This window comes from Salvelinus fontinalis, chromosome 15 (assembly GCF_029448725.1).
Source record: "Salvelinus fontinalis isolate EN_2023a chromosome 15, ASM2944872v1, whole genome shotgun sequence".
In the NCBI taxonomy this organism is placed as follows: Eukaryota; Metazoa; Chordata; class Actinopteri; order Salmoniformes; family Salmonidae; genus Salvelinus; species Salvelinus fontinalis.
The window spans coordinates 39,246,004-39,259,143 of NC_074679.1; the positions used below are offsets into that span (position 1 = coordinate 39,246,004).

At 46.8% G+C, this 13,140-nt stretch overlaps 2 protein-coding genes across 2 annotated transcripts in view; both read right to left on the minus strand.

Annotated features, from left to right (window-relative positions):
* LOC129811960 (uncharacterized) overlaps positions 1-9,085 on the minus strand; it is an 11,748-nt gene extending 2,663 nt beyond the window's left edge. The window contains exons 1-3 of the mRNA XM_055863766.1: positions 9,013-9,085; positions 8,771-8,903; positions 8,211-8,480 (exon numbers count right to left, since the gene is read on the minus strand). Coding sequence (XP_055719741.1) covers positions 8,211-8,480; positions 8,771-8,884 — 384 coding nt within the window. The 5' untranslated portion in view covers positions 8,885-8,903; positions 9,013-9,085. The remainder of the gene's footprint in view (positions 1-8,210; positions 8,481-8,770; positions 8,904-9,012) is intronic.
* Positions 9,086-9,190: 105 nt separating this feature from the next.
* Positions 9,191-12,901, minus strand: LOC129811958 (putative uncharacterized protein C6orf183). Its single transcript, XM_055863765.1, has 9 exons — positions 12,507-12,901; positions 12,149-12,332; positions 11,877-11,990; positions 11,471-11,665; positions 10,672-10,816; positions 10,377-10,528; positions 10,040-10,192; positions 9,559-9,660; positions 9,191-9,376 (listed from the first exon to the last, which is right to left on the minus strand). The coding sequence occupies exons 1-9, from the start codon at positions 12,644-12,646 to the stop codon at positions 9,197-9,199; spliced, it is 1,365 nt and encodes a 454-aa protein (XP_055719740.1). The 5' UTR covers positions 12,647-12,901; the 3' UTR covers positions 9,191-9,196.
* Between the last annotated feature and the right edge of the window lie 239 nt (positions 12,902-13,140).

Below are 13,140 nucleotides of genomic sequence, written 5' to 3' on the forward strand. Positions count from 1 at the left end.
ACGCTCTTATCCAGAGCGACTTACAAATTGGTGCATTCACCTTATGACATCCAGTGGAACAGCCACTTTACAATAGTGCATCTAGATCTTTTAAGGGGGAGGGGGGGGGGGCGCGCCTCCAACCCGGAAGCCAGCCGCACCAATGTGTCGGAGGAAACACTGTGTACCTGGCCCCCTTGGTTGGCGAGCACTGCGCCCGGCCCGCCACAGGAGTCGCTGGAGCGCGATGAGACAAGGATATCCCTACCGGCCAAACCCTCCCTACCCCGGACGACGCTATGCCAATTGTGCGTCGCCCCACGGACCTCCCGGTCGCGGCCGACTGCGACAGAGCCTGGGCGCGAACCCAGAGACTCTGGTGGCGCAGTTAGCACTGCGCCACCCGGGAGGCCCTCCCTCAAATATGTTTGATTATCTTTTATTGCTGTTGCATTGTCAAGAAGGAACCTGCAAGTGAGCATTTCGTTGGTGTCACGTTTCTGACCTTATTTCCTTTGTTTAGTCTTTATTTAGTTGGTCAGGACGTGAGCTGGGTGGGTATTATCTATGTTGTCTGTTTCTATGTGGGGTTTCTTGTTTGGCCTGATATGGTTCTCAATCAGAGGCAGGTGTTAGTCATTGTCTCTGATTGGGAACCATATTTAGGTAGCCTGTTTTTGTGGTGTGTTTTGTGGGTGATTGTTCCTGTTCGTGTGTTCATCTGCTCTGTGTTCACTAGTTCTGGACTGTAGCGTCTTCGGTTCTTTCTGTCAGTTTGTTGTTTTTGTTCGTTGTTTAAGTAGCCTATTAAAGTATGGATTATCATCACGCTGCAGTTTGGTCCTCCTCTCTTTCACCCGAAGACAGCCGTTACAGTTGGACGGTGTACATCATGTGTATCCCATACATAAGACTAATAAAACTTCAAACTTGATAGTTCACAAGAAGTCTGGAAGTTGTGGAGAGTGGGTAGGGGGTGTTGTGTTTGTATAATACTATTGTGCGGTGTTTCAGATATTGTTAAATGAAAAACATTGGACACAAAACAACATCGACCACCGTAAATGTCAGGTAATATCTGGTCCCCACTGTTCATGTAATCTTATTCATTATGATTATGAGGATTAAAACGGGTCCTAGATCAGAGAAACTTTTTGAATGTGTGGCAGAAAGAAGGGAACTTTGTGCAATCGAACTCAGTCCAGCACAGGACTGGGTCACTTTCAGTTTCATTTCCTGTACACTCTGAGGTCTTCATGGTTAGTCCTGCCTCCTTATCACACAACACCCTCATAAACACTGTGAGATGGATAAAACAGCTGTCATACAGGTCTCAGACGTGAGGAGAGGAAGGAGAGCAGCACCAGAGCACCAGCAAACTGTAAGTTACTGTAAATATAACATATTTTATGTGTTCGTTTGTGTGATCTTGTTCGTCTATATCAGGTGTGTATACTTACTTAAGAGCCACTGAACAGTGTGTTTTTTCTGTTGCTCATTAGAAAAACAAGATTTCAGGCTTAGAGGTGTGTTTCCTGACCGATTCTGCGTTTGGTTAATGATGTTTGTCCCTAATGAGACACGGAAGCCTAATCCATGTCTCATACATATGCAAACAAAGTCGGAACTGCGGTGCAGGTCTGTCTCACTGTCTATGTTTGTAATGGCTGTCTCTCTCCTCATCCTCGGACGAGGTGAGGAGAGAAGGATCTTCAGACCAAAATGCAGCTTGAGGGAAATAAGCCATCTTTTTATTTATAACGCTGATGGCAACACGAAAAACAAAACACTTTCAAAAATACAAAACAAGAAAACGACGTAGACGAAACCTGAACATAAACTTACATAACTAACACGTAACACTTACGGACAGGAAACATACTACATCGAAACGAAACGAACAACCGAACAGTCCCGTATGGTGCAAGACATAACACAGAATACGGAAGACAATCACCCACAAACAAACAGTGAGAACGCCCTACCTAAATATGACTCTTAATTAGAGGAAAACGCAAACCACCTGCCTCTAATCAAGAGCCATACCAGGCAACCCAAAACCAACATAGAAACAGATAACATAGACTGCCCACCCAAAACACATGCCCTGACCATAAACACATAAAAAAACAACATAAAACAGGTCAGGACCGTTACAGAACCCCCCCCTCAAGGTGCGAACGCCGGGCGCACCAGCACAAAGTCCAGGGGAGGGTCTAGGTGGGCAGTTGACCACGGTGGTGGCTCCGGCTCTGGACGCTGTCCCCACACCACCATAGTCACTCCCCGCTTCTGTCTTCCCCTCCCAATGACCACCCTAAAACTCACATCCCCTAAATAAACGGCCAGCACCAGGAGAAGGGGCAGCACCGGGAGAAGGGGCAGCACCGGGACAAGGGGCAGCACCGGGACAAGGGGCAGCACCGGGACAAGGGGCAGCACCGGGACAAGGGGCAGCACCGGGACAAGGGGCAGCACCGGGACAAGGGGCAGCACCAGGATAAGGGGCAGCACCAGGATAAAGACCAGCACCGGGATAAGGGGCAGCACCGGGACAAGGGGCAGCACCGGGACAAGGGGCAGCACCGGGACAAGGGGCAGCACCGGGACAAGGGGCAGCACCGGGATAAGGGGCAGGTCCCGGCTGATATACTCTGGCAGATCCTGGCTGAGGGACTCTGGCAGGTCTATGCAGGCTGACGGCTCTCGACGCTCATGGCAGGCTGACGGCTCTCGACGCTCATGGCGCTCTGACGGCTCTGGCTGCTCATGGCTCTCTGACGGCTCTGGCTGCTCATGGCTCTCTGACGGCTCTGGCTGCTCATGGCTCTCTGACGGCTCTGGCTGCTCATGGCTCTCTGACGGCTCTGGCTGCTCATGGCTCTCTGACGGCTCTGGCAGATCCTGTCTGGTTGGCGGCTCTGGCAGATCCTGTCTGGCTGGCGGCTCTGGCAGATCCTGTCTGGCTGGCGGCTCTGGCAGATCCTGTCTGGCGGGCGGCTCTGGCAGATCCTGTCTGGCGGGCGGCTCTGGCAGATCCTGTCTGGCGGGCGGCTCTGGCAGATCCTGTCTGGCGGGCGGCTCTGGCAGATCCTGTCTGGCGGGCGGCTCTGGCAGATCCTGTCTGGCGGGCGGCTCTGGCGGATCCTGTCTGGCGGGCGGCTCTAGCGGCTCCTGTCTGGCTGACGGCTCTGTAGGCTCATGGCAGACGGGCGGCTTTGCAGGCTCATGGCAGACGGGCGGCTTTGCAGGCTCATGGCAGACGGGCGGCTTTGCAGGCTCCTGGCAGACGGATGACTCAGATGGCGCTGGTGAGACGGATGGCTCAGATGGCGCTGGTGAGACGGATGGCTCTGGCCGGATACGGCGCACTGTAGACCTGGTGCGTGGTGCCGGAACTGGAGGCACCGGGCTAAGGATAAGCACCTTCCTACTAGTGCGGGGAGCAGGAACAGGGCACACTGCATTCTCAAAGCCCACTCTATACCTGATGCGAGGTACCGGCACTGGTGACACCGGGCTGAGGACAAGCACATCAGGATTAGTAGGGGGAGAAGATACAGTGTGTACAGGGCTCTGGAGACGCACTGGTAGCTTAGTGCGTGGGGCCGGAACTGGAGGCACCGAACTGGATACACGCACTACAGAGAGAGTGCGTGGAGGAGGAACTGGGCTCAGGATACGCACTGGTAGCCTAGTGCGTAGTGTAGACACTGTAGGTACTAGGCTGGGGCGGGGAGGTGGCGCCGGAAATACCGGACCGTGGAGGCGTACTGGCACTCTTGAGCATTGAGCCTGCCCAACCTTACCTGGTTGAATGCTCCCGGTCGCCCGACCAGTGCGGGGAGGTGGAATAACCCGCACCGGCCTATGTAGGCGAACCGGGGAAACCATGCGTAAGGCCGGTGCCATGTATGCCGGCCCGAGGAGACGCACTGGAGACCAGACGCGTTGAGCCGGCCTCATGACACCTGGCTCAATACCCAATCTAGCCCTACCAGTGCGGGGAGGTGGAATAACCCGCACTGGGCTATGCACTCGTACAGGAGACACCGTGCGCTCTACTGCGTAACACGGCGCCTGCCCGTACTCCCGCTCTCCACGGTAAGCCTGGGAAGTGGGCGCAGGTCTCCTACCTGCCCTTGGCCCACTACCTCCTAGCCCCCCCCCAAGAAATTTTTGGGAATTACTTACGGGCTTTTTGGGCTTCCGTGCCAGACGCGTTCCCTCATAGCTCCGGTTCCTCTCTCCGGTAGCCTCTGCTCTCCTCAGTGCCTCCAGCTGTTCCCATGGGAGGCGATCCCTACCAGCCAGGATCTCCTCCCATGTGTAGATACCTTTTCCGTCCAATAAATCGTCCCATGTCCATTGCTCCTTCTTCTCCTGTCCCTTACTCCGTTTAGTTTTCCCTTGCCGCTTGGTCTTAGCGTGGTGGGTGATTCTGTAATGGCTGTCTCTCTCCTCATCCTCGGACGAGGTGAGGAGAGAAGGATCTTCAGACCAAAATGCAGCTTGAGTGAAATAAGCCATCTTTTTATTTATAACGCTGATGGCAACACGAAAAAACAAAACACTTTCAAAAATACAAAACAAGAAAACGACGTAGACGAAACCTGAACATAAACTTACATAACTAACACGTAACACTTACGGACAGGAAACATACTACATCGAAACGAAACGAAACGAACAACCGAACAGTCCCGTATGGTGCAAGACATAACACAGAATACGGAAGACAATCACCCACAAACAAACAGTGAGAACGCCCTACCTAAATATGACTCTTAATTAGAGGAAAACGCAAACCACCTGCCTCTAATCAAGAGCCATACCAGGCAACCCAAAACCAACATAGAAACAGATAACATAGAATGCCCACCCAAAACACATGCCCTGACCATAAACACATAAAAAACAACATAAAACAGGTCAGGACCGTTACAATGTTATTGGATAGAGGGCAATCGCTGCAGCTGTTCACCCCATGTTAGTGGGCAAATGGACATCGTCAAATCGAAACCCCACCTTCATTTACCCGTTGTGACGCACAGATGTTCCAAACTCCGTTCTTAGACGAGACTGACTTTATGACCCAAATGATCCTATTTACACTTTGTAGTACATTTGGACACTAGGATAACTGTTTGAGACTCAAATCGATGCCACATTCTACGGGATTTGTTGCTTTTTCAAGGCAGTATCTAAAAGGTTGAACACTGTGATGATACAATGCTAGTATTAGTTAAGAACAGCTGGCATGTTGTAAGGGTTATGTGTCCATGCCCACAGTGTGGACAGAGCCACTAAACATATTTGTCATACCCATTCGCACCCTTTTTCTACCATAAAAGCGTTGTAAGAGATTGCCCTCTATTTATTACACAACATGGTTGAATATTTTCTTTAAAGACCCAGGGCAGTTGTTTTTTTAATCTCAATATCAAATCATTTCTGGGTAACAATTATAAGTTTCCATTAAAATGGCCGAAAATAAACAAAAATGTTTTTTTTTTGCAAAAACTATTTCTCAAGCAAGAATTTTGCTAGGACTGTCTGGCAGTTGTCCGAGTGAGGGACTTAAGAGGAGGGGACTCATGCGATGGATATTTAACCTGAAAACTAACTGTTATTGACAGAGAGTTAGAACTCTCTTTGCTATTGGTGTATTAACAATCTAAAACTCCACCCATGCAAAACCTGCTGATTAGAAGGTTCTGGCTAAATTGTACTTCCAACAAGCAACTATTCAGAAATAACACTGAACACATTTTCTTCACACGTTTATAGAGTTAGTTTTATCAATATTATACAAAACACAGGTAAAGCAGAATGTTGACTGCACTGGGCCTATAAAGTTCCATGGTATACACTATCACCTCGAGCGGCAAGATGTTCTTTACCATTCGGCCATCAGATTTGCCACCAATGCTCCTTATAGGACACATCACTGCACTCTATACACCTCCGTAAACTAATCATCTCTGTATACCCATCGCAAGACCCACTGGTTGATGCTTATTTATAAAACCTTCTTAGGCCTCACTCCCCCGCATCTGAGACATCTACTGCAGCCCTCATCCTCCACATACAACACCCGTTCTGTCAGTCACATTCTGTTAAAGGTCCCCAAAGCACACACATCCCTGAGTCGCTCCTCTTTTCAGTTCGCTGCAGCTAGCGACTGGAATGAGCTAGCTAGCTGCACTCTTACTGACAGCTGTAGCTGCGTGATGCCTTGTTCTCTCTACCTTCCCTTTGTGCTGTTGTCTGTGCCCAATAATGTTTGTACCCTGTTTTGTGATGCTACCATCTTGCCGTTATGTTGTGTTGCTACCATGCCGTGTTGTCATGTGTTGCTGCCTTGCTATGTTGTTGTCTTTATTGTAGTGTTGTGTTGTCTCTCTTGTTGTGATGTGTGTTTTGTCCTATATTTATATTGTATTTATTTTTTATTTTTAATCCCAGGCTCCCGTCCCCGCAGGAGGCCTTTTAGTAGGCCGTCATTGTAAATAAGAATTTGTTCTCAAAAGACTTGCCTAGTTAAATAAAGGTTAAATAAAAATTTATTAATTAATCAAATATTATGGGATTATGGGATTATGCACACAATCACACCTACTAAAGTTCTCTCTCTCTCTCAAGGGCACCACCATGGTTCGAGCTACGTTGAACACTATGGCAGATCTAAGACGTTCTGGGTTTGGTCGTCACTTGCCCAGGCATGGACTCAAGCTCCTGTTCTGGTTCGCAAAGAATTACATCGACTTTGATACCATGGGTGAAATGGTTGCAAGATACAACCCCAACGAGGGGGGCTTTGATTTCCATCCCTTCCAGAACAGACCAGAGTGGGACTGCAGCAATGTGACCACAACTATATCTGCAATTTCCTGCAATTCCCCGCTCCCAGATAACGTCCACCCATACTATATAGTGGGCAACCTGAATCTGGAAGAATCCAATTGCCTTCCTCAGTATGTCAGAAAAGACTTTACTGGTGACCAAGACGACAGTAACATGGATCGCCTCATCATCAGTCTGCGTCCAGACGGGACTGTGGATAAGGTTTATGTGACCCAGCATGACGATGACGGTCTGAGTTTTGACCCTGACAACACCTACCGCGTCACCAGGGGTCTGCTCAGGGAGATCCGTGACCTAAAGCTGCGTAAGTTCCTGAAACAGGCAGGTTATAGCAACCGCCAGCCAATCATATACATGAATGATTATGAGGACATTCTGAGTTATTTTGAAGACTTCTTGATACTGTAGTGTAGTACAGAGCTCTGTAACCATGATTCCACTATTGATCTGATTCTGAAGTGAAAGGACAGGACAGGAAAACAGCAGTATAGTTTTGCTTAGCCTTTTGCAATGTGTATTATATAGGTCAACTGATTGTATTTTCATTGTATGCTGTTGTAACCCCCTCCTGTCTTATTCATTGTTTTGTCATTTAGCTTTTTCGTGATGAAATCGATTTTTGAATAAAAAATTATCTATTTAGCATTACTATGCTATTGGTAATACAAAAAAGATAAATATTTTCTATACAACATTATTGTATGTGTGTGTGTCTTGTGTGTGTCTAGCTCATGCAAATCCTATGTTATGAATAGTGCCTCTTGACTCTACCATAATACCTTTCTGTAAAAAACAAATCGGTGTAGTAAAAACTACGTTTTTCCTGTGTTTTGTATAATTTGTACAACAGCTGATTAAACTAACACTGTAAAAAAAAATATGCAAATGTGATCAGTGTTATTTTCTGATAAATGCTATTTGAAAATACGATCGACACAGGACCTGGTTTTGCATGGGTGGAGATTTGGCGTGCCTCGTGAAATCCTCAGGCAGTATAAGTTAATCGACCAATAACAAATGGAGTCCCAAACCAGAAGAGGAACAACTTTGTGGAATGAAACAGCCCAGGGTCAGATGACCAGGCTGCAAGGGTTACCAGAACTACTTGGCTGTAACTCACACTCTCGGGCCCGTATTCACAAAGCGTCTCAGAGTGGAGTGTAAACACACGAAAAACGCCATTCTGACCCTTTATTATTTAAGGCAAGTGGTTACACTGCTTTTGAGGAAAAATGTGTTGATAGTTCAGGGAGCATTATTTTAGTCAACTCTAATGATGAGCGTTTACTCACTTATTTTCTTCACCCCTACAAATCACTAATGTCATTAATGTCTCAGGTTGTACTGTAGCTGTGATGCCTTACCTTGTAGTCAACAGGAGTGTTGTGGCTGTAGAGGTGAGAGCCCAGACCTCCGACTGTCCCACTGCACCCTCTGGCCGCATTCATCCAGCTTGACTCCTCAGTGGTGCTGACCAAACCTCCTCCTCCTGCTGCTCTTCCTCCTCCTGCTCCTCCTTCTCCCGCTCCTCCTCCTCCACATGCTCCTCCTCCCTCCACACGCATCCCAGCTGTGTCAAAAGTCAGGGTTCTCTCGATGGACCTCAGGTAGTTTAGAATGCCTAGGGAGATGCGCTATAAGGGAGAGAGGATGGGTAAGACAGCTCAGCCTCCAGATGGAATGGCAGGGTAAATAATATGTACCAGTAGATAATGGATAGCAGTTCAGCATCCCAACAGAGACTCACCGGGGAAGAGAGGACAGCTCAGGGTTCAGTGGGAGCGACAGGAGTATTAGAGAGCAGTCCCTAACAGTCTAAAAGTCTACCCTGAACTCCCTTGTGGTCTTGTGTGGCGCTAGCTACGCCAAGGTCATCGTTTCAATTCCAGCTGCAATCATGCAAGTCTCTTTGGATGAAGCTCACCTGCAGTTCCCTGATCTTGAGGTGTCGAAGGTAGAGGAGTGACAGGTAGGCTCCCCTGGCTGTGACGGTGTCTGAGGTACCCTCCTGGCCCTCATCCAAACCCAGCAGCTGCATGCTGCTCCGGTAGCTATAGCTGGGACGAATGAGAGAGAAGGGACGCCAAATAAGCAAAAGGCATTCCGTTTTAATCCAAATGAGGTCCACATTCAAGTGATCCTATTCTGTCCTTCTTAATAATGTACTTTTCATTTATTTTCTTGACTGAAGTGGTTCTGCTCTTTGTGTTGCTTTTATCCTGTCCTCCACATCCACTGGATTCCTAACAGGGAAAAAATGCTAATTGTGGTTATAATGAACCCAGACACAATCCATTTTACATGATGAAAAAGCATGTTGCCTTTGTAGCACACATAATCACATCTCTGACTAGGTAATACATGCCTGATAAAGATTGGCAGCGCTGTAAATGCTGGTCCAGATCTGCAAGGTGTTCTGTCTGTTGGTGTGTGATGATGTCAGCGATGATGAGGGCTGGATGGCCTGAGGGTCACATACCTGGGAAGCATGCTCCCTCAGGGCCTCAGTCACTACGACAGGATCTGACAGCTGGGGAGGGAGAGAGTGAGGGAGAGAAAGAGAGAGAGAGAGGTGTCACTGTGAGTATGCAAAATAACACATGATTGAATGTAATCGTTGTTAGCCCATACTTCGATACACGATACAAGCTATAGAGATGAACGTTAATAGGTCATTTATAAAATCCCTCCTTTAGGTGTCAGACTGTTTACCTGGAGGAACCTGCGTTGAGTCCTTAGCAACTCATCATAAGACTGGAGCTCCTTCAGCTTAGTGACAAGTTTCTGTTGCCAGGGATCCCGTTTGGGCTTCACCTGTTTTGTTAGTGTTTAGTCAAAAAAGAAACATTAGGGATTGAATTTAAGGATTTGGGGCACTGGTCAGCCGGGCTAGTAGGCCGCAATTTTTTTTTTGCCTAGGTCCAAAATCTGTGCCGTGCCATATTTGGAAATACAACATTTTACTAGTTTGCCACATTTTCTTCTAGCCCAGTCTGAAAAGTACTAGCCTCTGGATAAAGGGCTAGCTTAATTCCCCTCCCTTATATATCAACGTTCCTGACACCTTTTCTTCAATCATCTCTGAACTAACTTGTTAGCACTTCAAGTGTTATCAAACCAAGTACTATGCAGGACAAGGATTGACAGGAGAGAGATCACGACAGAGACCGGGACAATCCCTCTCTCTCCAGACCTGAATGTACGGTATCCAGTTAGCGTTCTTCCTCAGAGCCATGGTGCTCCTCTTCCTCCCCCACTGTCCCTCTACAGCCTCTGTCCCATCATACTGGAGGAAGGTCTTCATCACCTCCTGCTGTCTGAAGATCACCCTGAACTCCTTTGAGATCTGACCAACAAACAAAGGACCAGATTCAGAGTTGAGATAAATGCGAACAGCTCAGACGTTCGCATAACTTATTCATTGACGTCAATGAGAAACGTACACGAAATTGAGGTTTGGTGTGCGGATCTACACAAAGAGAGTGCACTACGAACCAAGTAACTTGAAATGTATGTTTCAAAGGTACTACCATGCTGAAGAGCTCCATCTCCTCTGCAGTGTTCCTGATGTTTTGGGTGTCGTAGGGCAAACGGAAGTAGGAGACCAGGCTTTGTAGTTCTGGGAGGAACTCCTCCAGTTTCACAGTGTGCATGGGAACTTGGTTAGCCAGTCTAAACATCCCTACGGAAAGGAACGATCACGAGCATGAATGAATCTCTTTTGTAGCCGCATGTAGAGTTATATCTAGTTCAAGTATCTAGTTCAATATCTAGCTCATTTAAATGTAGAGGTTCAATAAGGTAGCAGTCAATGTTAGTGTTTACCCTCAAGCCCAGGAAAGACTTGGTCTTTATCTTCTGAAGATGTGTGGACAGATTCAATCAGCACTGGGGAACTTGATGGGGAATTCCTTAATAACTCAGAATAATCTTTATCCCTCTTCTCAGTGGCTGGGATGTAGTGGATCACCTGTAACCCATCATATAGTGTGAGGTAACAAACTGTCCTATTTCTAAATAAATCTGTTACACGGTATTCATCCACCCATCCCAAAAGTCAACCAAGCTTTGGGGTGCATCTCAGTAGTCTAAAGTGACTTCCTCTCCTTGTCTCTTTTTCTTTATCTGCTCTAATCTAAACTAGCCTTTGATTTCAGCTACATGGCGATGAAGGAGAGGAGACGAGTAGAGGAAGACACTTTAGACCATTGAGATGCAGCCATAGGATGCACCCTGAATGGTACCTTCTTCCCTATATGGAGCACTACTTTTGACCAGAGTCCTATGAGCCCTGGTCAAATGTAGTGCACTATATAGGGAAAAAGTTTCAATTTGGGACATACTCATAGGGCAACGTAGTGAAAAAGCAATGTGTTAAGTGAAAATTGTACCATAAACCTCATTGTAATCTGGCAACGAGATTTAATTTGAAACTTTTTTTCAACAATGTGCATTTCAACAAAGAGGCAACTATTTATATATCGCTTAATCTCCTCCGTATAATGCACATTGTTCAAATTATTTCACAGTGCCAGATTACAATGAGGTTTACGGTCAATTTTGCACTTAACAAGTTACTGTTGCGCTACAAAAACCTCGCCCATAGTCTCTCTGATGGACTTACTGTCAGGAAGTGGTGGATGGTCTTGGAGGCATGCAGGTGACAAACCAGCCAGGTGAGGTAGATGGTCACATCTTCCTGGGTGACCGCGTTGATGGGGTTGCCCCGCCCTGTCAGGACCTTCTCCCTGGAAACAGCCAGTCTCCTGGCCCGCTGGACAGCATCCTCATACTCACTGACCAGGTTTGATACCTGGGCCTAGTGGAACAGTATGGTGAAAGAACACACCTGACCTGGGTTCAAATAGTATTTGTTTTCTTTCAAATAATTTAGTGCTTGATTTAGCTTTCCTGTTGGAACACCACAGAGATCAACTGTTCATGTAAAAAGGATTTATTGATTGATCGATTATCCTCTATTACTCACAATAAACTAAGGTGATTTATTAAATATCAAAGTGCCAGGTTACCTTGTAGAATGGATACAGCTGCTCAATGATGTGGGAGTGACGACAGAACCGTCTCCATCTCAGCATCAGCAGGTACTTGATCTGAGCCAACTGGGTGCATCGGTCTGCATAAAACTACCATAAATACACTGAGTGTACAAAACAAAACACCTTCCCAATTTTGAGTTGCACCCCCTTTTGCCCTCACAACACCTTCAATTTGCAGGGCAGCCGTGGGGCCCTAAGCGTCACCAATGTGATCCCAATGACATTATAATCAGCACAGTTGATACCTGGTGCAGGAGAAGAGGCAGACTCTCAGGTGTGTATTCCAGGCTTAGGCAGCTTTGCAGCTCTCTCTGTAGCACATTAGACAGAGGCACCACTGGCAGTGCTTCTGCCACCTGAAGACCTCTCCTCAGGACCTGCTCTCTCTCCATACGAAAGTACGATACATCTTTAGGAACTGGAACTGAGCTATAGTACGATGAAAAAAATATATAGAATGCAGTAGAAAACAATAAAATACAAAATAACATTTACAAAAAAGACAGCCAGTATCAAACAGACAAAATCACAATCACTGGCATTTTAACTAGGCAACTTTATTTTGCTCACAGACCTCCCTCATATCCATGTGTCCATCTATACCTGTAAGACTTGGAGGGTGTTTCCAGGGGAGTTCCATTCTCCTCTATTTCAGTTCTGAGAGCCGACAGCTGGACAGACAACTCTGCTTCCATCTGCTTCACCTTGGCAGTGGAGGAGACTTTGTACCCCACCTTGGACATGATGGGATGTCCTGGATACTATATAAGTAACAAACTCCAAAAGGTCATTTATGTACCACAGCAAAATCAAGCGGCATAACTCTATTGGTGGTGTTATCCAATCAAAACATCTGAGGAGAGATATTGCTGTTTGGGGGGGGGGGGTTATATAAAAAAAATTAGTAGTAGTTAGATTTCTCAATAGGTCTTCCAAAACAGAAAATGCCTTAATAACTGAATCATTGGCTCCTGAAAACAACTCCAAACTGGTTCCCAAGCGTGTTGTCCAGAGTCACCATGGAGACTATGGGGCCATAAAAGTCTAAACAGACCTATACATACTTTTGAACTCTAGAGGGCACCAGAACTTCAATAACGCCCCTTGATCCAACAGGATTGCTGACCTATGCAAATCTGAATTTTCTGACAGACAAGGACCATATGCCAAAATGTGTGTTTCAAATGTATCAATTTGTGGTAATATCTGTCTGTGCTGTTTCTTTCATTGGTGAATA